Here is a 24,431-nt window from a genome sequence, read left to right on the forward strand (position 1 = left end):
TGCTCCGTGAGACGCCGGCCAATGCCGGAAGGGGTTGGGCGCCTGCGCGGCGCCCGGAGTCGGGGCGGGGGCGCAGGCGCGCTGAGGCCGGGCAGCCGGTGATGGCGTCCGTGGCGGAGTTGGGGGGTGCGGGCCCATGAGGCGGCCCAGGCCCCGTGCTCCCAGCACAGCCAGGAAGGGGCGGCGGCGCCGCGGCTCACACCCGCGCCATGGCGGGCGTGTTCGACATCGACCTGGACCAGCCTGAGGATGCGGGTTCGGACGAGGAGCTGGAGGAGGGGGTAAGAGGAGGGAGAAGCCCGAGCCGGCTCGGCGCGGGGAGGGAGCGGGAGGCCGCTGCGGGGAGCGGCGCCAGCGGCAGGCCTGAGGGGAGGGAGCGGTTGGCGGCCCGCGGGCCCGCTCCGAGGGGAATCCCGCCGGCGGGCGGCCTGCTGGGGACGCCGTGGGGGCGGGCAGGGGCCGCGCCGCAGTTGTGGCTGCGGCAGGGCGGGAGCCGGAGCTGGGCGACGCGAGGTGTAGCGCGGCGGCGGCCGCCACCCTGCCCCGCGCAGGTGAGGCGGAGGCGGCTGCGGCCGCGCCCTGCCCGCCGGGAGCCGCCCGCTCTGCCCCGGCAGCTGCGCCGGTGGGCAGGCAGCGCTGCGGCGGCTGCGGGCTCCGCGCCCGCCCCGGCTTCGCAGCGCCCCGGAGGCGGCCGGGGGAGTTCCATCCCAGCGAAGGAAGCGGCGTCGCGCCCGTAGCTAGGAGCAGGGTTTGGGCAGCTGGCTGGCGGCTCAGCTGGCAGGGCTTCCCCGGCCGGGGCCGCCGGCCCTGCGCCAAACTCGCGGGAGCTTTTCCCCTTGGAAGTTTGTGTTGGATTTCCCAGCACGAGTGCCGCGGCACCGGGGTTGTTTTTCTTTTTTTCTCTCTCTTTTTTTTTTTCTTCCCTTTTTTCCTTTCTTCCTTGTCACATGCTTTAACGTCAGTGCAGAAATGCCGTGAAATGCTGTTCTTTCTGGGACTGCATAAAGTTGCTGCTCTAGCGCCAAAACTAAAAGCAGCGCTTTAAAATACTGCCCTAAAGGGCTGTGTGGATCAGCAGCATCTCCCCATTTCATGCTTTCCTAAGCGGTTTGCCTTGTCATCTGTAGGGGTTTATTTTTCTTAGTGTTCATATAGATTTCGTTAAGGCTTTGGAGGAGATTTCTTGTTGCTTTTGGACATTTAACATCTGCAGTCGCTTCAGCAGCCACTGCCTTTATTTTCTGCTATTTAAATACTCATGACATTCTTGGAGTCTCTGGGATAACTGGATACTCTTTCAGTTGGAATACTCACCCTACATGTAGACTGTAGAGACATTGTTTGACAGCTGAAGGTTTGATTGCTTCCCAACCTGCAGGGAAAAGCACTGTCTGTCACCTCAATAATCAGTAAAGTACTTGGCTTAAAAAAATGTCCCTTGCATCACTCTGTGCGTGTTGCCAGGAACAGGTCAGTCTAAAGGGGGTGGCAAGAAAGCTGAGCTGCTTGTCTTTCAAGCTGCAATAATTCAGTCTGAGGAAACAATTTAAACAGTTGTTAAGTCATTGTGGACTCCAAAAAAATTGCTATAAATTTTTCATTCACAACTGTGGACATGAATGCACGCTGGCAACCTGATTTGGTTTTCAGATGAGCTTTGGCAGACAAAGGGAGAGTGGACTTGAAATTAAAACAGAGCTGCAAAGTGGGGAATATAAGAGCAGGAAAGAAGGGGAAGCCTCAGGAATGTGTAAGGGGAAAAGTGTTTCACTGAAAGTTATCTCTGTGGGTGGTGTTCTTGTCTTGCAAAGATCAGAGAGACATTGCAGGTAGAGCAGTTGGGTCATTGAACTGGAAGCCTGCAAGGTGTGAAGTCTGGGCTATCTTGTCTCATCTCTGTGGTGCTGGTTGTTGGTACCTGCTGAAAGCTGTAAGCCTGGTGGTAGCAAGAGCAGGTCAGTTGTAGCTTTGGATGGGCACAACCTCAAAGATCATTCTGTTCCAACCCCCCTGCCATAGGGAGGGACACCTCCCACTACATCAATATGTACAGACTGAAGGACTGTTAGCCCTCCAGCCAGGACAGCACTGAAATGAGAGGGGATCCCGAGAATAGCAGAATTGGGTATCTAAAGTGAGCTTTGTTCGTGTTAATACTGAGAATGAAAGGCATAGTTCACAGGGGCAAGAGAAGCACATGTAAATTGTGCCAGAACCATTGGGTAACTTGAGGAGTTGTTCTGGGAACGTGATGGGTGTTTGTTCTCTGTCTGTGGAAATGTTTTGAATTCGTTTGTTGGCATCTGAGGGTAGGGTCAAGGGCAACTTTGGTGGGTTTGATTGTGAAAGAGTTGTCAATAAGCTGGATTCTTCTATTAAATGTTATCAAGAGGACATGGGCTAGCTAGCAGCTCTCTGACCTGGAAACAAACTTGAACTTTTGGACTCCCTAATAGCTTGTGGTGCTAGCAGGTGGAACCAGGAGTTAAATTCTCCGCTAGGTCACTCACCAAAATAAACCAGCCTCTGCAAACTTCAATGTTTAAATTAGTTGGGAAGCTACTGAAAGCTGCTGGTTTTCTCCTTTTAGTTTTTTTCACTTGCAAAATATTATAAAATACACTCCTTGGCTTTATTCTGCTTTTGCAGATCTCCATGTTTTCCTTTCCTTCTGGCTCTCTGAATTTCACACATCACTCAGCCATGAGCCTGTGGGTTCCAGGCTCTTTCTCACTCACTTGCAGTTGTTATTTTATGTACATGTTTTTCAAAATCAAAATGTTAAGGTGTAGTCTAAAGCTCCTTAGGGAGCATGCCCGTGAAAATCTGTTTGCATTTGTTCTAGCTGTCTGCTTGGTTTGCACTTCTTTTGCCTTGCAGAGCCACAGTTACAGGGCAGGATTATATGGCCTGAGGGATCAGGCTGAGAATTCTTTGAGGAAAACATTTCTTCAAAATTGAGTTTCAGTCTTTAAATGGCAGCTAATTCTGATGTTTAAGTGCTTGAACTTTGAGTAATATTAGCATGCATTAATTCTGTATTAATTGAGTAGTATTAGCATGAGTGATTATTAGTCAGGAAAGGTATTTATCATTAGTCTGATGCTTAATTCTTCCATTACTATTGGGATTTGATTATTACCAATACAGAATAATAACATCTCAGTAGGCTGTTTTTAGTGTGTATGAATCCCAGTTCATCTGTTCCCAGCATCTTTACTGTTGCTCTAATCTCCACAGTGCTGTAGTAGGATTGTAAGCTGTGGATATGAAGGCAGCTGTAAAGGAAAATGCAGTACCTTAACATTTCTCAAATTTGCCTAAGTGTGCAAAATTGTTGCCTCTAGTATTTAAGCAATTGAGTAACAGTGCAGTCAGGCACAACAGAGGTTCCTTGTGTCACTGTTTGAGATATGTGGAAGTATCATAGAATCATAGAGTATTGCAGATCTTGCACAGAATTGTGTAGATTTCTTATCTTCTGCTGCTAGTTTTTTATTCCTGAGCTGAATCTGTTATAGCTCAGCTATTCCTGAGCTAAAGATATGTTTAATAATATAAATGATAAATCTAGATATAATTCTTCTTATTTAAGTATTTGTAAAACACATCAGTAGGTTTATTTTTAACTCTTCTTTTTTTGGTCATAATTAATTTTCCTTCTACTCCTCCCATCCCCAGGGTCAATTAAGTGAGAGCATGGACCATGGAGGAGTTGGCCAATATGACCTGTAAGTTGCTGCTAGAAAATGTTCTGTCTCGTTCATGCCAGCCACATGTAACTTCAGATTTTGTTGCACTGTTATGTTAAATAGTAATGCTTGTAACTCTTGGCCAGTTGTGAGTTGTTTCTAGATGTTTCACCATTTCTCCTCATCAAAATTTGTGAATTGTATCTTGAATAAAATAATAATAATAAAAACCCCATTCTGGCAAAACTTGCTGTTTGTCTTTTAATCCTTGTTTCCCATAGCCTGCCTCTTGAATAAGAAGAGGTATCTACCCTTTGCAATAAGAACCTAATGCTCTGTCTGCAGAGCACGGTTTTGTTCACTTTATCAGGGCTCCAGATGCAGATGTGCACAGCAGCCTGAAGCAGATGAAGAGTCAGGAGCTCTGGGTTGAGCTTCAGGAGACAGCTACCTTTAGCATTACTTCTGTTATAGATTGCCAGATTGTTTCAGCCTACCATGTTGTGAGAAGAAAGCAGTGATAGTTACAACAGTTCAGCTGCAGGATCAATCTGTTAGTCATTTGCAGAACTGGTGCATAATTTAACAGCATCATTAAATCATAGTTCAGGCGTTTGTGGCATGTTCAGAATTGTGAGACTCTTTTTTTGTTAAGCTTTATCTGCAAGATACTTGTGTTATAGAAGTCTTACCATGGCTGCTGAATGTGATCCAGAACTTTAACATACCTTATAACCTTGCCTTTATTTGAAGTCTTGTAGGCATATCTAAATCAGCTTGAGCTTTTGGTCTTTTAAATGTAGTTCTGAGATTTATTATGCATTAGAATAAAGGAATCTGTCAGTCCCCCAAATTTGCAGGTGATCTTTTCTGTGCAAGCTGCAGCTCACTGCTTTGCACACACCTAAACAAAATTCCTGATGGTGAGAATTCTGCAGGTGTCCAGAGCAGTTACACAGTTAGTTAGGTCAGATATGCTGCATGCTTTTCAGAGAGTACTTTGCTTGCTTACTTTTCATTTGATCATGCTTTGAGTATCAGCTAGTCTTATATTCTTGTTTTGGTTTTATCCAGTGGCATGGAACATTGTGAAAAGTTTGAGATTTCAGAGACTAGTGTAAACAGAGGTCCAGAAAAGATCCGCCCAGAGTGCTTCGAGTTACTGCGTGTACTTGGCAAAGGTGGCTATGGCAAGGTAAGGAGCTCCTTTCTGCAGAGGGAAATAAATCCAGTGTGCTGAAAGGGGTTAAAGTGCTTGCTCTCTGCCTTTGGCAAGGTCTAATCTTCCCATCCTGTTTTCTGGAAAGTTAATTCTACCAGGAGGTAACCTCAGGGCTGCTGCCAAGGTTGGTGTCCTGGGAGTGAGGTCACTGGCAGAGCCTTGCCAGCTGGTGGCAGTAGAAAATGTCCCAGACTGGTTCTGGTTCAGAGAATGGCTTGCAAGGGACCTTAGAGATCATCTACTCACAACCTCCCTGCCATGGGCAGGGATGCGTCTCAGCTAGACTTGACTGCTCAAGGCCTTATCCAGCCTGGCCTTGCACGCCCCCAGGGAGGAGGTGTACTCTCCCTCAGCTTCAAACCATTCCCCCATGTGCCTTCTGAAAAGTTCCTCTGCAGCCTCCTGTAGGATCCCTTCAGGTATTGGAAGGTAGCTCTATAGTCCCCCCAGAGTCTTCTCCAGCCTGAACAAGCCCAGCTCCCTCAGCCTATCCTCACAGCAGAGTTGTTCCAGCCCTTGTGGCCCTCTTCTGGACATGCTCCAACAGCTCTGTGCCCTTATGATGGGGACACCAGGTGGAGTTCAGAAACTCACCAGTGCTTCTTCAGGCAGCCTTGCAGTGTGTAGTGATCTCATCTGTCTTTCACAGAACTTTGCTTTTTAACTCAACTTGTGATGGTTAATGTGGTTTTAATGTGATTGCTTTTGTATTGGTCTTGTATAGGTGTTTCAAGTACGAAAAGTAACTGGAGCAAACACTGGGAAAATATTTGCCATGAAAGTCCTTAAAAAGGTAACCTGGATGTGCACATTTCACTGCTATCTGAAGCTAAAGAAATCTCTTCCTCCAGCTAGCTTTTGCAGTTATCTGATACATCTAAAAATAAACTTTGTCATGTATATGGTTGTTATCCAGACACTTGGGTTTGGAATTAAAGTGTTTTGTGTCGTTCTCAGCATGCTGCTTGAAATAGGTCAGGTGGTCCCTTACAACCTTTATTATTGTATAAATCTATTATTTATGCTTCTTCTAGGAACCTCTCACATTGCCTGTTGTGGTGAAATTTTATTTACTGTGTTGCTGACTCAGATGTAGTGATTTAGAAAACTCAGAATTGAACTAAATACAAAAGTCTGCCTTGTTCAGCATTTGTTTGTGCTCACACACCTGCTTTTTGTAGGCAATGATTGTAAGGAACGCCAAGGATACAGCTCACACAAAAGCAGAGAGGAATATACTGGAGGAAGTGAAACATCCCTTCATTGTAGACTTAATTTATGCCTTTCAGACTGGTGGAAAACTCTACCTCATCCTTGAGTATCTCAGTGGTCAGTATATGGAATTCTGTTCCTCACTTCTTGGTATCTTATGCAATAAGAATTTGGATGTTTTTACTCATAAAACTAACTATTGGCATGGTGCTAGAAAATGTAAACTAAGTATTAACAATGCATAGAATAAAAGAAATAAACCTTCTAATTGAATACCATAAAGATGAATGAAACTTAAAGTAGCTATTTTTCATAACAGTACAGGTGAGGAAGGGTTTTAATACCTTTTCTTCCATCAGGATTGTGATTCCTGTATGTTACACTTGGATCCTATGCAAGTACACAGCATACCTGAGGTTTTAGTCCTTGCAGGTTCTTTGTGAAACAGGAAAGTGTTATTTTTATTTCACAGATAGGGAAGCAGACACAGATGAGAGGCAGTTAGCTGAAGCTAGAACAAGAGAGAAAACAGGAGCAGAAATGCCTGTTGGGTTTTTTTTTTTCTTTCCCGGTGTGCTCTTTTGATTACTTTTGTTTTTTCTTTAGGTTGTTAGAATTCTGAGAGTAACAGAATAGTAAATTCTTAGTTGTTTTTTGTCAAACTGCTTTTTGCAGAGCAGGAGAGAATACCTGTTGCTTATAGTTCTTCTAGAAAATAGACTTTTGACTGACTAATAGAGTATAATCTCATGACAGGAGGAGAACTATTTATGCAGTTAGAGAGAGAAGGGATATTTATGGAAGACACAGCTTGGTAAGTGAATCTATTTTGGTAAATTAATAGTTTGGGTGTGTTGCCTTTTCAAGTGCTTCAACTGTACACTCTGACTTGGAAAAACTATTTATAACTACTCATTCATTTCATAGTCCAGTGAAAAGAGCAGTTAACTGGGGTTTGGGAAGAGGCATGTGTTCTGCACTTACAGTTTGTACTGCTGTTTAACTCCAGACTTACGGAAGATGCTGAATGAGGCCACGTTCCATGGGGTTGTGGTGAAGGAGGTGTTTTGGGTGTTGAAGAAGAGAACATAAAAGACTTGCTGTAAATGCAATATTTTTTGTGTGCACTTGATCCACACACAGTTTTACCAGCCAGTTACAGAATTTCCAGGTCTGTAAGGGCTGTATTCTAACAATCAGATGTGTGATTGTTAGATCAAAAGGTAGTTACTGGAATAAAGGAAAGAAGCTTTTTGAGTGGTGACATTTTACATATAAACAAGTTGGAATGGTCCCTTACTGATTAGGTTTCATACCCTTAACGTGGTTGTATCTTCCCACAGTGCATGCTGATAATGCTTCAGAACAGTTTTGATGGACCTGTGGAGCTGTAATACCGTTCCACAGACAGCACTCTGGGTGCTGCCAGTTAACCTCTTTAGCTTCACTTCTGGTTTTTTCCTTCAACTTTGACATGTAGATGTGGTGATGCAGATTGAAGCATATTTTAATCACCAACTAGTAAATGCAGGTTCCTCCAGATATATTCATTGTAAGGTAGCTACTGAGCAGGTAAACCTGTAATGCTAACAGTGTAACTTTATAGTTCATCTCAGAGCCTGTGCCTTTTGGCAAACCAACCTCGAAGGCATCATTGTTTCTCATTTATTCTCTCATACACTTCTTGTGATACTTTCAAGGAACTGTTGCTGTGTACCCAGTAGTCTTGGTGCTTCAGATGCTTTGCATGATTGAATATGTCTAATTTTGTGGCATACGCTCCCTTTCAGCTTTTACTTGGCAGAAATCTCAATGGCACTGGGGCACTTGCATCAAAAAGGAATCATCTACCGTGATCTGAAGCCAGAAAATATCATGCTTAATCATCAAGGTAGAAATACAGTAACAGTTATGTTGCCAGTCGTTTGAAAACAATCCTGCAAAGGTCACAACACTTCACCCTCTCATGAATTTCCTTAGAACAACAGCATGTTTGTTATCACTCCCTGATGCAACTAAAGAATTGCCAAAGCTAATTGCTTGCCCTTAAACACAGTTTCTGTGGCTATAAGAGGGCACAGCAAGCTCCAGGTTCCATGAGTACAGAAACAGGCGGTTTTTTTGAATGTTTTGACTTGGTATTTCTGCAGCTCTGAAATTTTTCTTTTCACTGGGTCACTGTAAAGTACACAAAGATCTGTGTCTTCTGTATAGCATCAGTGACATTTCAGTAATGGGGATGACGTTAGGAAAGGCAATTTAGGCAGGACGCCAAATCATCCGTAGCTGAAATGATTTATCTAGCTGTTGGCACTTCACCTGACAGTAGCAGCAGCTGCTGAATGCACTGCTAGTGCATACTGTATGGGTGTATGACACTGATTAGTCTGGCAGTCTGTACCATCCCTTATTTTCATCTTATCTTCAACAAATTATTTACTTTGTCTGAGTCTTTGTCCTGAATTATTCAGGGGACTTTACAATTTCTTGAAGGCTGTTCTTTGAACTTTGAAGCAAGCAGTAAAATTTAGTAGCCTGCTTGCCTGAATGATGCTCTGCAGTCTTTATGTTTAAGTAATTTGTCAATATGTGAATAAGTTTTGGTGGTTTATCTTGTTTCTCTCCACTAAGTGGTAGCTCTTATTGCAGAGGTTTTACCTGTTAGAATGTTTTTCTCATTCAGGTTTATAGCTCTGTTGCTTTGTCAGAGCGTTGAAGATAGCTGCAAGTAGTTGAGAGTTATCCCACATCCATGTTAGTTGTCTGTTTGTTTTGTATGGTTGTTTTTGTTTTTTGTTGTTTGGTTGGTTTTGTTTTGTGGTTTGTTTTTTTTTAATGTTCCTTAAGTACCAGAATTCTGGCAAGTCTGAAATTGTCTATCTTTAATTTCAGGTCATGTAAAATTGACAGACTTTGGATTATGTAAAGAATCTATTCACGATGGAACAGTCACACACACGTTCTGTGGAACAATTGAATACATGTGAGCTGCATGATGAAACAAAATCTTACTCTGGGGGTAATGGCTAAGTTTTGCCCTTTTTTGTGAGCTGATGGTTCATATGTTCAGTCACTTACAGAAGTATTGATAAACATGAATATTGGTTTGGTTTGAAAACTAGTAGTCAGAATCAGTCTTGAGCTTGTTTAAAACACATTCATATTTCCTTTTTTTTTTCATTTTAGGGCCCCTGAAATCTTGATGAGGAGTGGGCATAATCGTGCTGTGGACTGGTGGAGTTTGGGGGCATTAATGTATGACATGCTGACTGGAGCAGTAGGTGCACAGTTATAATTGCATGTATTTCTCTTCCTAGCTTTCTAGTTGCCTCTGTTCTGATTCAGATGCATGCATAAACACCTGCACCTTTGTATGCTGCAAGTAAGAGATGCAACTAAACCACAACTACAGCTAGACTGAATGCAGTCATGGGCCAATCAAGTTCTTTGGCAGTCCCATTAGCAGTAATTTTACCTGCTTTATAAAGTACTGAAGTGAGTTCTGTGTATGCAAATAAGAGACCTGAACAAGTCCTATTTTTTCCTCCCATTACAATGGTGCTTTCTAGCCTCCTTTCACTGGGGAGAACAGAAAGAAAACAATTGACAAGATTCTCAAGTGTAAACTCAACTTGCCTCCCTACCTCACACAAGAAGCCAGAGATCTGCTTAAAAAGGTAGAATTTCAATGAATGTCAGTACTAAATGTGTCTGTAGAAAATGTAATGATACAACTATGCAGTCCATGCTTTTTTTGCTACTTAAAGTCCTCACTGGTTTTGTGTGGCACAGAAAGTGGTTTTCTTGAAAATGCAGTTGTTTGGTTTTCTGATCAGTGCAGGATTTCTGCTTGTTCTGTGTTCATTCCAACAATGACTCACTAGAACTAGTCTAGTCATAGGGTCACAACTGATTTTCCTTTCTTGGATGTTTCTTTTTTTTTGTCTCCTTCAGCTGCTAAAAAGAAACGCTGCCTCACGTCTAGGAGCTGGTCCTGGAGATGCTGGAGAAGTTCAGGTAACTGTTGCTTCACACAAGAATCCTTAAATTAACCACACTGTAAATAAACCAGCTTTCAGGGCACATCAGGAAAGGAGATTATGTCTGTCTTAAAGTGTAAAGAGCAGAAAGTCAGCCACATGTGACAGCTGATGAAAATGTGACTGCTTCAAAGCTTACCAGAAGCGGCTGTTGACCCGTTTCAGAACTTGAGATTCGGAAAATAACTTCTCTCCTTAGCTCTGCCTTCCAGCAGATCTTTTCTACTAGTTGCACAAAGTCAATTGTTACAGTTCAGCCATACAAGAATGATTGATACTCTAGCAGTCTGACCAAAAACCTGCCAGCCCTTGCCCTCAGTGCAGCAATTTGAAGGGAAAGGTGGGTTTGATTTGCATTCACTGTCGTGGGGTTAAAAGCTAAGGCAGAGGCTTAGTTCTTGTTGCTTCCAGCTTGACTTACTTTTATGGTAAGATTAATACCAGTGCACTAGGGAGTCTTCTTTATTTCACAGTTCTGATAATTTGCCATTAGTACAGTGTTTTGGCAATAGTTTTTAGATATCTAACCTGTAAAGCTGAAAAATGTAGAGGTGTTTTGCATGTAAAGTGGCTTTTTCTAATACCTTCAAGGAAAACATGACAGGAACATAATACTGTCTGTCTGGGAGGTTTGGTATCAACTTTCACTTCTCCCAGCTGTACTCTGATGTAGTGCTGCAGAATATGTTACACTGGGCCCATTAGGTGATTTTTGGAAAGACACACCACAGAGAGGGTCTGAAAAGAACATGCTTCATTCCTGAATTTCTGTGATTGATAGCCACAAGGTGGATTTATGACTCTGTGCTGTTGCTACCTCTCGTAGGCTCACCCGTTCTTCAGACACATTAACTGGGATGAGCTGTTGGCACGAAAGGTGGAACCTCCTTTTAAACCCTTATTGGTATGTACTCAAGAGTGCTGTGAGATACTCCTTGTGTGGCTTTCAGAAAGGTCTTAACATGGAATCTAAAGAAACTTTCACTCTTACAGACTGAAGTGCCACTTGTTAAAGTACTTCCGTTACATTCATCCACTTAGGTTGCTGGTTCTCAGATTCACTCTTGTCAGGTTAAGGTGGCAAATCTACCACCTGATCTACCAGATGCAGCCATTCTGATTTATTTTCTTCCTGAGAACTGGTGGTGTCTCAATGTTAAAAGCCTCTTTAAATCTCCACACAATATGAAATGCTGGCTGTCATGAGCATGCTGTTGTGTCTTACTGATCTGTGGTCATAGTACTCATCTGTCACTGGAACAAGATCTTGGGTTCTCGCGTGAGAAGGTGGCAAAAATCAGCTAAGAGCTAATCTGTCCTCTTCAGCCTGGAGGAAGAAGGTTCTGCTTCAGTTTTAATTCCTCCTGCTCCTAATCTGTAGGTTAAACAGACTTCTGCTTCTAAACGTTCTACAGTAAGTCAGTACTTAGGTGAAACCAAGATGATAAATTGTTGCTAAGCAAAAGTAAATGAAGTCACCTAATGACGCATTTTGTGTGTTTGCTTATTAATATTTACAATGCTGCTTGTGCATTACAGGCAGTAATTAAAGTTTACCTCAAACCAGTGATGTGATGAATATGCCTCTATTACCCTGTTTTAGATTTTGATGGCGTGGGGTGCCTGTCCTTTTTCCCCCCCTGGATGCAGTTAGCTACAAAACAATGGAAATTACCACCCTGAAAGATCCTGGCTACTAAAGATCTCACTTTAAACTGACTTGGGTATCATGTTGAGCATGCTACACCCTGGGGACTCAAGACTTTTTTTTTTTACCCTTCACTGTCTTGAACAAAATTCAGGATGACACAAAGCTGCCATTTCCAAGTTCATTGTCTGAACATAGTTTTGGGGTTTTCTCTTACAAGCAAGTTTTGTGGCAGTTACTTGTACAAACCAGATGGGCTTTGAAAATGTGCTTCCATGGCTGCACAGAGGCCTGCACAAATCAATCCATATTGCCTCCTCAGTTACACTTGGGAATGAGAGAAGGGATCTTGGAATTCTGTCTGTTCTTCCTTGACTGAATTAAACAATATTCTTCATAGCTCCTTTTTGCAAAGATAGGATGGAATTACCTGGAAAGGCTTCCAGAAACTTAACAGTTGCAGCTGTTTTGTACTGGTTGTGACAAGGGTTAAGGTTAGAAGAAACTGGCATTGTATTTCTAAAAGCTTTAGTTTGTAATTGGGGGTTTCTTTTTTTTTCTTTTTTTAAAGGCATCTTTTTAATTTGTGTTCCTTTTTGATCCATAATTTTTGCCCCTCCCCCTTGCCTTTATTTCTCAGTGTCAGTGCCCATAGTGACCTCCCACTGGCAGCGACAGGATTCCGACACCACTCCAGGGTTTTACTACAGCAGAGCTCTGCCAAAAACCTATGGAATGAACTCCACCCAGAGGCTGCACTGATCACCGCTAAGCCATTTGGTTGATATCTGTAATATAAACCCTTAATCATTTTGTTTTTGCAAAGCAATCTGAAGAGGATGTGAGCCAGTTTGATTCAAAGTTTACACGTCAGACACCTGTTGATAGCCCAGATGACTCTACTCTCAGTGAAAGTGCCAACCAGGTCTTTCTGGTGAGTGAGCCAAGGACAAGCATGTAGTGATGATTGTGGAGAGGTGTGCTCATAGGATGAGAGAATGGTCTGGGTTGGGAGGGACCTTGAAGATGATCCAGTTCCACGCCCCATGCCATGGGTAGGGACACCTTCCACTAGACCGGGTTGCTCAAGGTCCCATCTAACTTGGCCTTGAACACCTCTGGGGAGGGCACATCCACAACCTCCCACGGCAACCTTTTCCAGTGTCTCACCACCCTGCTGTGTTATTTGAAACAGCAGGGTATTGCAGGCAAATTAATTCTATTGAATCTGATACTTGAAGGAAAGTGTTGTCTTTTTAAACACACATCATGCAGCAGGTTTGAAATGTTCAAGGGCTTTGAAAATTCTTGGTTTATTATTGCTGACCATTTCTTTTATATAGACAAACCAGCCCCCAAACATTGCTTGCTTTCTGAAATGTCAGCATTCTAATTCATAGCTGCAGTGTGAAGCCAGGACATGTGCTTGCTTTCACAGTCATGCAGCAAGAGCAGTGGCCCTTCCAGGGATCAGAACCAATTACACTGAGCATGCCTGGGGGTGATGCAAGTAGAAGTATCTGGGGGATGCAGGAACTCCCCAGAAGTCCTGCTGTTTGCTTCTGGGTGTGAGCAGAAATCACTTTACAGTGACTAAAAGCCTACATTTACTCTCCTCTTTATAATTTTCCTTCAATACCTCATGGCCAAGTGATGGTAACTGTGAATCTCTGTTCCTCTCTTGCAGGGTTTTACATATGTGGCTCCATCTGTACTTGAAAGCGTAAAAGAGAAATTTTCTTTTGAACCAAAAATTCGATCACCTCGCAGATTCATAGGTAGCCCTAGGACACCAGTCAGGTATCTTTCTGCCTTTTTGTCATCTTTCTTTGTAATACACTTTGGGGAAGTAATTGAAATAGATCTGCACTAGAAATACAAAGTGCAGCCTTTCTTCTCAGTAAGCCCATCACTGCCATTAGGAAGTGCCAGCGTCGATCCTGTTGTACAAACCACATTATTAGAGGCACCTCTGGGCTGTTTGGCAGCACAGGAAGGACTGATTTGGTTGCTGTTCAATGCTGGTACAGCTTTCACAGCCCGCTGACTGTGGTGCACCATCCCTCTAGAACTGTTTCAGAACATCCTAAGTAATTATGTGCCACTGAAGAGTCATGTTAGTACAAAAAATTCCTTCTGCAATCACCTAGAAATACATTCTTGCAGCTCAGATGAGACAGTTTTGCTTCACTGGGGTAGAAGCTAGGCTTTCTTGCTTTCCTGAAGTGGAAGGAAGAATTAGAAATATAGAGCACCCTAAGTTGGAAGGGACCTCAGAGATCACCCACTCCAAGTCCCCTACCATGGGCAGGGATACCTTCCACTAGACCAGGTTGCTCAAGGCCTTAAGCACCCCCAGGCAGGAGGCATCCACAACATCCCTGAGCAGCCTGTTCCAGAGTCCCATCACCTTTGTGCTGAAGAATTTCTTCCTAAGATCCAGTCCAGTCTAAACCTATACTCCCTTAGCTTCAAACCATTCTCCCCTTGTCCTGTTGCTAGAGGCTTAGGCTGGATGTTAGGAAGAAATTCTTCACAGAAAGAGAGATTGGCCACTGGAATGTGCTGCCCAGGGAGGTGGTGGAGTCACTAACACTGGAGGTGTTTAAGAAGAGACTGGATGGGGCGCTTGTTGCCACGGTTTAGTTGATTAGATGGTGTTGGGTGATAGGTTGGACTCGATGATCTTGAAGGTCTTTTCCAACCTGGTTAATTCTATTCTATTCTATACAGCTTGAAAAGTCCCTCTGCAGCCTTCCTGTAGGTTCCCAATAGGAATTTGCCCCAACAGGGAGTTTGAGTTCAGTTTCCTGCAGAGTAAAGCACAGACATTGGTGCTGTGTCTGTCTTCATCTCTGTTTTTCGTATTTCTTGTTTTAAAGCCCTGTAAAGTTTTCCCCTGGGGAGTTCTGGGGAAGAGGTGCTTCTGCCAGCGCATCAAACACTCAGCCACCTGTGGAATATCCAATGGAGACGAGTGGGATAGAACAAATGGATGTGACAGTCTGTGGAGAGGCCTCGGCACCGCTTCCAATCCGGCAACCAAACTCTGGGCCATACAAAAAACAAGCGTTCCCCATGATCTCCAAACGACCAGAGCACTTGCGCATGAATCTATGACAACACCATTTTTACTGCTTTCTTCTTTTTTTTTGTTGTTCTTTTTTTTGTTTTTTAATCCCTTTTTCTTGGGTTTTTATTTCCTTTTTTTTTTTTATTTCCCCTCCATATTTTTAAAGTCTTTGAAGGTGGAAAACAAAGAACGGACCTAAGCCCCCCCCGCCCTTGAAGCCGAACGAGGAGGGCTTGCGTGGTTTACTTTGACAAAGTGACAGTATCAAAGAGTCAGTCATTGCACAGAGCGACTTGGAAAGCAAAGAAAATAATGGATTTCTAATTATTGGGGTTTTTTTTTTCCCTTCTCCTCCTTCTTTTTTTTTTTTCCTCCTGTCAATCAATGGTGCATAAAAAACAAAAACAAACAAAAGACAAAAAAAACTTTTAGGAAATGGTATTGCAGAACTCTAGGCACATCATCTAACTGATTCACGGTGACATCTTCTCACCTTATCAAGGATTTTTCAGCTTGATAGCTCGAAACTGACAGTATTAAGGGTCAGGATGTTGCTTCAGAATCGCTGGTCTAGTGGTGAATGTGTCAAGGAGGGTTAGCCCTTTCACTAGGCAGAGTATGAAATGCCTGCACGCTTGTGTCTGAGGGGTGATTAGCATGCAAGCTTGGTTAAGCTGTTTCCTACAATGGGGTGGAATCAAAGATGAAAGAGGAAATGAATTGGTATTTCACGTTCAAAACATAATGAGTTTTTTTTATATATATAAAAATATATATATATATATTTTTCAAATAGATTTTTTTTGATTCAGCTCATTATGGAAAGCATCCCAAAATTAGGAGAGCAAAATTGGTTGCTGTGAAGAAAGCAAAAGGCTCTAGTTCTGATTCTTCTCCTGGTGAAACAACAGATGAATAATGAATCACTCAATTACCAGCTTGGCAATGTGGGGTGGGAGAGAACTGTTTCCCTTGCTTACCCAGCTGAAATCCCTGTTCCTGCAAAGACAAATGGATCTAATCAAAAGGCAATGCTGCTATGTTCTAGGCTTTACTGGAAGCCATGGGCTCACACACACGTCCTGCTTATTTCACCCTTGTCCTCAGCAGACATTTCACTGGGAAACATCACTTTTGTATACAGTAGACCTTAGGTGGAGACAGCTGAATGCCTTCAGATTCTTACCCACAGATCAAGAAAATGTGCATCGGATACAAGGTCACTAGAGACACCTAGGACCACGGGGAACGTGCACAAATTCTCCGGTGTAAGGGAAAGGAGACACAAAACCACAACCTTTTTGTAAGCAGTGGGTAAGAATTTGAGGATTTTTTTGTTTGTTTGTTCCTGGGTGCTCCCTGCCATTATACATTTCTAAATTTATCAACATTTTTTTCTATGCTGAGGCAATAAATTTGCTGATTGTATGAGAAAAGTGTTAAATGGCCTTTCAGTGAATGTCTTCCACAGTGGGTCAGAACTTTAGCAACTTAATTTAGGAAACATGTTTTAAGGACACTATTTATGCTTTGAAATTGTCACAATCTGTACAAAAAAGAAGACTTACAGGTACAAAGAATAAAATAAAGGTAACTTTACCTTACTTATATAACTTCCTGCCTTAAAGAAAGCATTTCCATGAACATAGCTGGTGAAAGGGTTAATATCTGCAGAGCTTTACACTAGTTAGAGTGTGTATGGTGTGTGCGTGTGTGTGTAGATGATCATGCAACTGCATACAAGTCCTGTCACTTTTTGCCTGCCACACGTTGCATTATCTTTAGTCAGACTGTGCAAAGTCTACTTCTAGTGTTTCACAACAGTAGGGATTTTTTGATAGATTCTGCTTACTCTGTGTATACTGAATCTTTTTGAGCCATAGGATCCAAGCCATAAAACTCTCTTTAAGGAAAGTTGAATCCAATCAGAGTGCTGTTCTCTCAAATTTGCAAGTTGGAAGGATTCAGCAAAATCTTGATACTGACAAAGAACCAACAAAAAAAAGATGGTTATGATTGAGCAACAATTTAGTTGTGTTTTCCTTTGTGCTGTTTTCTTTCTTTTTCCTCTCTTCCTGATAAGCCTTTTGGTGGAATATTTCTTTCTTTTTAGTGTTGTAAGGAAAAATCGAGTTACCTTCGAGTGACATGAATTGTACTGGCTGATGAATTGCCTTTTTACATTTGGCAGTGAGAGAATTTGGTGACAGGTTGTGGATCTCAAGGGTGTTGATGTGTGTTTGTATTATGCATATTTACAAATGCACCTCAAGCAGTGCCTCCCTCTGCCACCGGTTAACATCGCTTTCCTGATGCGTTTACTGAGGATAAAGGAACTTAGTTAAGAATTAATAACAGTTCTTTTTTAGAAGCAGATCTCTCTTGGTCCTAGTTACAGCTAACAGTTGCTTTTTGGTTGGCTGGATAGCAATGTCCAGTAGGTTTGGTTTAATATGGCTGGCAAGAATGGCAAGAGTTGTTTGTCTGAGTTCACCGATGAATTACGGAGACGATTCAGCGGGTTGAAAAGCAAATTCCACGTACTGTCAATGCTTCATCCCATAGATTCTTAAGTTTAATTCCCTACCACAACTGTGAAACTTTGGGGAGTGTGACTCAGACAGCAAGCACACACTATGCAATATGGTTTATCCTGTATTTATTTGTAAAGATATCAGACATAGATCCTCTATATATATATAATAGTGTCAAAATTACTAGGCGTGAACTAAGGGGAGTGGAGTTCTAGCTCCTGTCTGGCTGTTTCAGATAAGTGCAGAGTGCATTGAATCTTGGAGAGCTTAACAAGTGCTTTCTTTTTGTTCATTTACAAAAAATGTCTTAAATTTTTTCATTAGAGTATAGAATCTTATTTTTTTTATTTTGTACAAGCTGCGCTTTTTTAATTATAATCACTGAGAAAGGAAAAAATTCACTATAATTTGATTTTCTAGGAGTTTTGTAGCATTACAAAAATATAGTAAAAAAGAAAAAAACAACAAAAAAAATAAAATAAAAAAAAAAAAAAATAAACCTGAGGTTAATACCTGTTGTGGCTAACCATCTAAAAGTATTAAATCTTAAACTTGAACAGAAGTCATATTTATTTTATGGGTTTGGTTTGTTGGGTTTGGTTGGTTGGTTGGTGTTTTTTTTTTTACCAGATGTTAAGCAGGGGACTCTTTTGTTCTGCAGGTCATTATCACAAAAGGTTTCGAGGTCAGCTGTGTTACCAGCAGTTTTTCTTTTCCCATTTGATGCAGAAACTATTCTGGTAGAAGATATTCAGAGTTTCATCATTTTTTCTCTGTGGGAGTGATGCATACATTTGATGCCATTCGTGTACTAAATTGTAATTTTGGGAATGCTGGAATAATTCCTACCAAGACTGTCTTAATTGTGCCATCTGACATTTGAATGTCATCCTGGTATTAGCTCATAATAAAAGATAAAAATGAATGAGTCAATTGTTCTTTTGAATATCCCTCTTGGGTTTTTTGGTTGGGTGTTTGGTTGTTTTGTTTTGGTTTTTTTTTTGGTCTTGCTCTCTAAAAGCTGAACTGCTGGAGAACATTCAATGTTTGAGTCCACTCTAACCAGCCAGTGAATGTTTGCTTTGGGTCTGTTTGCTTTTTAATATTACTCCCAACATCTTCTCACTGTTAACCGGAAAGTGCATCAAACACTGAGGGAGGCTACTGTTGGTTCTTAGGACTTGGGTTTGGCTGGTTTTGGAAGGCTGTCTCTACAGCAGGAGAGTTGCTGTTTCATTTTCTTAGTAAAGGGAAAAGAGGAGAAGTGAAGTACATGGCAAATGAAATATTCTTCCTATAGACCCTTGAGATACTGTGTGCAGTTCCTGTATATGAACTTCTGCAGGTTGTTCTCTTCTAGATTAACTTGGCTTTGTAGCTGTCTTCAAGAAACAAACTTGAGCTGCCTTAGTAGAAACAAAGGTAATCCCTCTTCTGTTTGGCATCTTTCACAGTTTACTGGAACTAAAAATACTCAACTGCTGAATAAGATGGATGTGAATAGCAATTAAATGCAAATTTAAGCATATGTTAATCCAAGTGACCTATTTACTTTTGATTTTTTTTAGGAAGTAGGTAGGCCCTAAGTCTAACTATGGCTCTAAGTCATTGTCTTTCGTGACAGCTTTGAAGGGAAAGGGAGGGAGGAGGAATTCTGCTTAGAACTTCAAGGACCTGACAGGTGCTAGTTGTGTTCATCCTGTCTTATCAAGACCTGGTACTTTCACCTCGGTTCTTGGGCTCTTAGTAAGTGGCTATTGATTGCCATTTGTCATCCTCTTCTCTGTTCTGTCTCCTGCAGAGTCAGACATGTGCTGGGTGACTGTGTGTCTGTGTGTGTGGCAAGCAGGGCAGCTACCCTGGCCTGAGTGGGCTTGATGAGGAAGAGTTTCATCTTCATAGCATGACACTGACAAGCGGATCAGAGAGGATGCCATTCATGGATGTAAGTGACTCACTTTTTGTTCCTCTCTGTAACTAAGATGAGAATGACTTGTTTCATTTATCAAGTGTAAATCTAAACTGGTTGATCAAAATCTCTTTTTAGTTCTTTGGTTTTTAATAAAAAGTGTTTGATAAAATTACTGGGTTTGGATAATTTTCACTGGCTCTTAAAAGAATAAATGTGTATCAACAGAAAGGGAATACAGGCTGAATTGTTCCCTGGTCCCAGCCCTGACCAATACCCATCACTACTCTAGGCAGATGTTGCTACTACCCTGTGGTAGACAAAGACCAAAGACTTCAGTCACAATCCAGGGTTGATTTATAACACTGACACCACATGTTGTTGTACCCCATAATACAGTCTTGGTGAGCTTTACAGGCACTCTCTCATCATGCCCTGTCAGCCCTCCTTATTGATTTATATCTGGTTGTGGCAGCTGCTACTTCATGGTTGCCATTGGATGCTGCATCATTCAAGTAAGTGTTTAACTTTTCAGTTCTGATTTTTCTCTGATTTAGAAGTTTCCTAAAGGTATTCAGTTAAGACACAAGTTAATGGCAACTCAATTTAACTTTGCTGTAACAGAGTAATTGGAGTGGGTTTTGGTTTGGTTTGGGTTTTTTTTTGTCTAATCTGAAGAGCCTGGTAAAAGAAGTAAAAAAAAAATTGTATGTAAATTAGCTCTGTAATGAGCATCAAGACTAGTCAGGAAAAAGTTGCAACCTGTGGAGTGTTTTTGTTTTGCAAAGACATCACTTTAACAGGAAATACCCAGCAGTGAGCTTCCATGCAAGTTAATACTGAAACAGCAATGAACTTCGTTGCTTTATTCAACATGCACCAAACAAATAAGATTTAAATCCATTTATTCTCTCTGATTTTTATGCATACTACAAATTGCAAATACAGTATAAAATAGATTCTTCCCTTGTAAGAAAATCTGGTTCTTCATATGACAAAAATAGAGTATTAAAGGTTTGGTTTAAAAATACCAGTGTTACAAAATGCTATGTATAAAACTATCCTCAGTGGTTGGTTTAGGTATTAAGCCAAAATCCATTAGAAGTCTACAAGAACCTGAGGGGGAAACCTCTTCCTCTTGTGACTTACCTCCAGGTACAGTGAGAAATAGTTGCTGTTACAGGTGTATGAATAAGAAGCTGTTTTCTCTCATCTACTGGGCAAGCATTGAATGATCTTTAATGCCAGGTGACAAGCAGCTCTAATTCTCACTGTACTCCAGAGTACCAAATTTGCTCATAATCTTGATAAAATGGGTTGAGTCATGTTAGAAGGCTAAAGACAATTTAGCATAGCCTGTAACTCTACTGAAAGCTTAAACAAAATGTTAAGAACCTGCTGCAAAGAGTGATGCAGCATTGTTCAAGGACCTGACAAAAAGCAGTGCTGTTTTTCCTGCATTCACCCTGAAAACTTAAAACTTTCCTTAAGGAGGTCAAGTTAACATTTTCTGAGCTGTTTAAAAATATGGAAACGTTTCCTAGAAGCTCTTTATCTAGAATTTGGAAAGTCATTCCTTGTGCCACCTCCATCTGCAGTAAACTGCAAAACCTCAACTTGAATTAAGCTGTAAACCAAGTTGCTGTGCTTTAGAAAATCTGTAGATGCATAGATGTGGCTCCATCCTTCCACTTGTTAACGTGGTCTGCAATAACAGTCTTGCAGAGTGGACACGTTTTTTCTCTATTAAACCATAAAGAGATGCATTCTTCACAAAATGTGTGCTGTAATGAGAAGAAGGAGAACTTACAGCTTCTAAGCTCTTCTGTTTATCAGAGGGTATACTATTTGCATTGCTTGATTTCTAATAGTAATCAGAAAACATACTAAACTAACTCTATGTTGTTATGTTTGCCAGATGTTTAAAATATTCTTAAGTCTGCAGAAAATGGCTCAGCTTTTGTGTGTTACCTGGCAGGTAAGCAGAATAGGCTTCTGAAATTCAGCTTGGCAGATAGAACAAATATCATCCAACTCAGAACACTGTCTCTTGCTAGCTGTCACCCCATAGTGCTGTAAAACAAGGCATTTTAAGCAGATATTAGTGACTGGGGGGGTAAAAAAAGACAGTACAAACACAAAAATACCAAGACAGAGAGGAACTGGGAATAAGGACTGCTGTGTCAGGAAAACTCTTAAATCCCTAATCCAATTAAATGTTGCTAAGTTTTTTTTAATAGTCATCATGAGGCCCACAGCTTATCTGCTCCTTCTTACCATGCCCTCTAGTTAGTATCTTTCCCTGATCAAAGACACTGGGAAAATCTGTAGCAGTTATTATTTTAAGTGACCTCTGAGAAACACAGTGTGTTAAGTTCCAATTTGAACAAGACAGCACTCAGAAAATGAGAAGTGCTTCGTGATGCTTAGTTCAAGGACAGCACTTCAAAACGTTCTGTATCTTTCACTGCAGGAACAGCAGACTCTGAACAATAGCTCTTCCTACAGAGGAAGATTATCTAGTTACAATTCTAACGAGTTCCTTGTGTGTGAGTTATTTTGGCAAGCTTCAGTTCTCGCTGTAATTCAGCCTAAAGCTATGCCTGCATCCAGCTAGGTGTAATTCCTGTTAAAAAAGAGGGAAAAGGACAGAAACTCCTCGTAGCTTTATCTGAAGAGGCATGCAGAATAGGTTTTGTTGATGTTCAGCTGACAACATAATGGGAGAACAAGTTCACAAAGTTTGCTTTAAACATGCAGTTGTCTGTTGCTAGAACAATGCAGCGTGCTACAGGAATGAGTTCTTTAGACAGGAAGTGTTTTCATGTAAACTGAGTTTATTTTGTCATTAAGAGAATTCAGTACTCACTGGTCGTGTACAGAATATCCGTAAGACCTGTCTGAAGTTTCTCAATTGCCCAAAAAAGCTCAAAATCTGAAATGGGAAAGAAAAACTGAGTTATGTTTAGTATGCTCCTCAGAATTAAAAAGCTGCCAAACTTTTGTGCAGACTCCCAACACTAGAAGTCTAGTTTGATTTTTGGCATAACTTAAGCAGAGTTGCAGTTCAGACTGACCCAATGTTCACTGCTTAATAGATGTGAGACCCCACCTCGAATACTACATCCAGTTCTGGTGTCCCCAGCTGAGGGAGCTGGGGTTATTCAGCCTGGAGAAGCCTAAAGGGGGTGACCTTAGAAGTGCCTTCTAATGCCTAAACATACAGGAAGCCTGGAGAGAGACTTCTCATAAGGGTGCCTAGCAACATGACAAGGGGTAATGGTTTGAAGCTGAGGGAGAGCAGGGTTAGACTGGATCTGAGGAAGAGGTTCTTCAGTATGAGAGTGGTGAAACTCTGGAATAGGTTGCCCAGGGAGGTTGTGGTTGCCTCGTCTCTGGGAGTGTTGACGGCCAGGTTGGATGAGGCTTTGAGCAGCCGAGTCCAGCTGAGCAGCGTCCCTGCCAGTGGTGAGGACTTTGGAGGAGATGATCTCTGAGGCCCCTTCTAGCTTGAGCCATTCTATGATAACCAAACTAAGAATTTAGTCTGAAGGATTTTCCTAGTTAATGTTTGTTCTTTAAAAGCAAAATAGTGTTGAGGTTCTACAATGAAGGACTGAAGTACAAATATATCAACATCACTATCATATATGTGATAGTCTTTAGACTTGTAGTCCAGATACTGTAGCATTAAAAAGTATGTTTCATGTTCAAAGCCAAGCTTGTAGTGAGTTTGGTTCTGTCTAGGGTAGATTAGCTGTTGGTAAAGCATACAGCCACTTATGTTTAACTGGTCTAGCATCATACAGGATATTCTCAGAGTAAATCTGGTTGCCTGGAAGAGGCTGATTCAGCCATGAATTTTACCTGTATTTTGCAAGCTCTTTCCCTCAGCATCTGCTAACAGTCTGATCAGTGTCTGCTGTGAGGAGAGCTATAGTAACAGTGCTCTTTCCTATGCAACCCAAATCTACTCCCAGAACAGGTGCAGGAAAAAGAAGATCTTGTGTCCTGAGACAGTTTTCCTGTCGGTTTTGGAAGGCTGTCTCAGTGAAACTGAAGCCCTGATTTGCAAGTCAGCTCAAACACAGGAGAACTTCCAGAAAGGTGTTAGTTTGTGTGTCTAACCCTCCAACTATAGTTACTGCAGAATAGTTTGAGAGGAATATAAAGCTTACATACTTTCAGGATGAGGTAGAGAAGGCCCAGCAGTATCCCAAGGGTCCATCCTAGTACACTGTCCAGCTCCCCTTTGCCAATAAGATAACGGAACCAAACTGGTATGGGGACAAACATACGGTAATACTGGCAGAGTTCTTCTAACAGCATGTACCAGTAGCCCTAAGCAAGACATGCAAAGGAATTGCTCAAGATTTAAAACACACAGGGGTTTTAAAATACAAAGACACATTATTATTCTTTTGAGGAATTTCCTCTTATCATAGCTTGAAACAGCTAAATATGAACCATGAGAAAGAATGAAGATGAGATGATGAGTCTCACCACAGCTGTACAAATAACAGTAGCACCATTGCTGTACTGCAGAAAGTCAAGTTCATAGGCTACACCAGGATAGCTTTATCAGATGCCTACCTACTTAACACTACTGTCAGACTTCATAAGCATTAAAATATAAAATAAAAGTTATTTGGAAAAGAAAACTAAGACAAATGTGGTCCCAGAGATCAGCTTCCTATTAGCAGAGCTGTGCCCTGCATCCAGGATTAAAAAAATAGGAGAGTAAGGCCCATTCTTTGTTAACAACCATAAATTGCTGGATTAACAGGCCAAAAGAGTTCAGTGACACCCTAACCATTACTGAATGACAACTACAAAGCACCAGTACCCTACAGAACACTCTGTGTGTGTGTGTGCTTGTATAATCATAGCTATTTAGCTTAACTCTTACTTTATTCCCTTGTCTCTGTAACGGGGAGGAAGTATTCTTTCTATACACTGCACAATTTGCCACTATTGACCAGATTCCTCCTTTAATTTAGCCACAATGTAGGTCACTTGGTGTAATGGAATTTTCAATAACTATTTTTTGGATGTTAGCTGACTAGCTGTAGGGGGAAAAAAAAAAAAAAAAGGAGTTCTT

At 41.6% G+C, this 24,431-nt stretch overlaps 2 protein-coding genes across 7 annotated transcripts in view; one reads left to right on the forward strand and one right to left on the reverse strand.

The window, feature by feature from the left end:
• The first annotated feature begins 57 nt into the window (after positions 1-57).
• The window catches only part of RPS6KB1 (ribosomal protein S6 kinase B1), a 26,716-nt gene continuing 2,342 nt past the window's right edge, over positions 58-24,431 (forward strand). Inside the window, exons 1-16 of one of the 6 annotated variants that reach the window (XR_010989363.1) lie at positions 61-281; positions 3,682-3,731; positions 4,767-4,887; positions 5,639-5,707; positions 6,096-6,243; positions 6,883-6,940; positions 7,917-8,017; positions 9,019-9,109; positions 9,313-9,403; positions 9,696-9,803; positions 10,081-10,143; positions 10,993-11,070; positions 12,641-12,748; positions 13,502-13,614; positions 14,697-16,201; positions 19,223-19,366. Coding sequence is in view for 2 of the 6 variants with exons in the window: in XM_068154822.1 (XP_068010923.1) it covers positions 210-281; positions 3,682-3,731; positions 4,767-4,887; positions 5,639-5,707; positions 6,096-6,243; positions 6,883-6,940; positions 7,917-8,017; positions 9,019-9,109; positions 9,313-9,403; positions 9,696-9,803; positions 10,081-10,143; positions 10,993-11,070; positions 12,641-12,748; positions 13,502-13,614; positions 14,697-14,934 (1,509 nt within the window). In the remaining 4 variants the exon portion in view is untranslated. The other 5 variants (XR_010989362.1, XR_010989361.1, XM_068154822.1 and 2 more) reach the window with 5 other exon arrangements.
• RNFT1 (ring finger protein, transmembrane 1) overlaps positions 20,219-24,431 on the reverse strand; it is a 9,321-nt gene continuing 5,108 nt past the window's right edge. Inside the window, exons 6-9 of the mRNA XM_068154825.1 lie at positions 23,513-23,671; positions 22,200-22,265; positions 21,302-21,403; positions 20,219-21,114 (exon numbers count right to left, since the gene is read on the reverse strand). Coding sequence (XP_068010926.1) covers positions 20,980-21,114; positions 21,302-21,403; positions 22,200-22,265; positions 23,513-23,671 — 462 coding nt within the window. The 3' untranslated portion in view covers positions 20,219-20,979. The remainder of the gene's footprint in view (positions 21,115-21,301; positions 21,404-22,199; positions 22,266-23,512; positions 23,672-24,431) is intronic.

The sequence above is a fragment of the Melanerpes formicivorus genome, unplaced genomic scaffold, assembly GCF_026170545.1.
Source record: "Melanerpes formicivorus ecotype bairdi unplaced genomic scaffold, bMelFor1.0.p_v2 SCAF_29, whole genome shotgun sequence".
In the NCBI taxonomy this organism is placed as follows: Eukaryota; Metazoa; Chordata; class Aves; order Piciformes; family Picidae; genus Melanerpes; species Melanerpes formicivorus.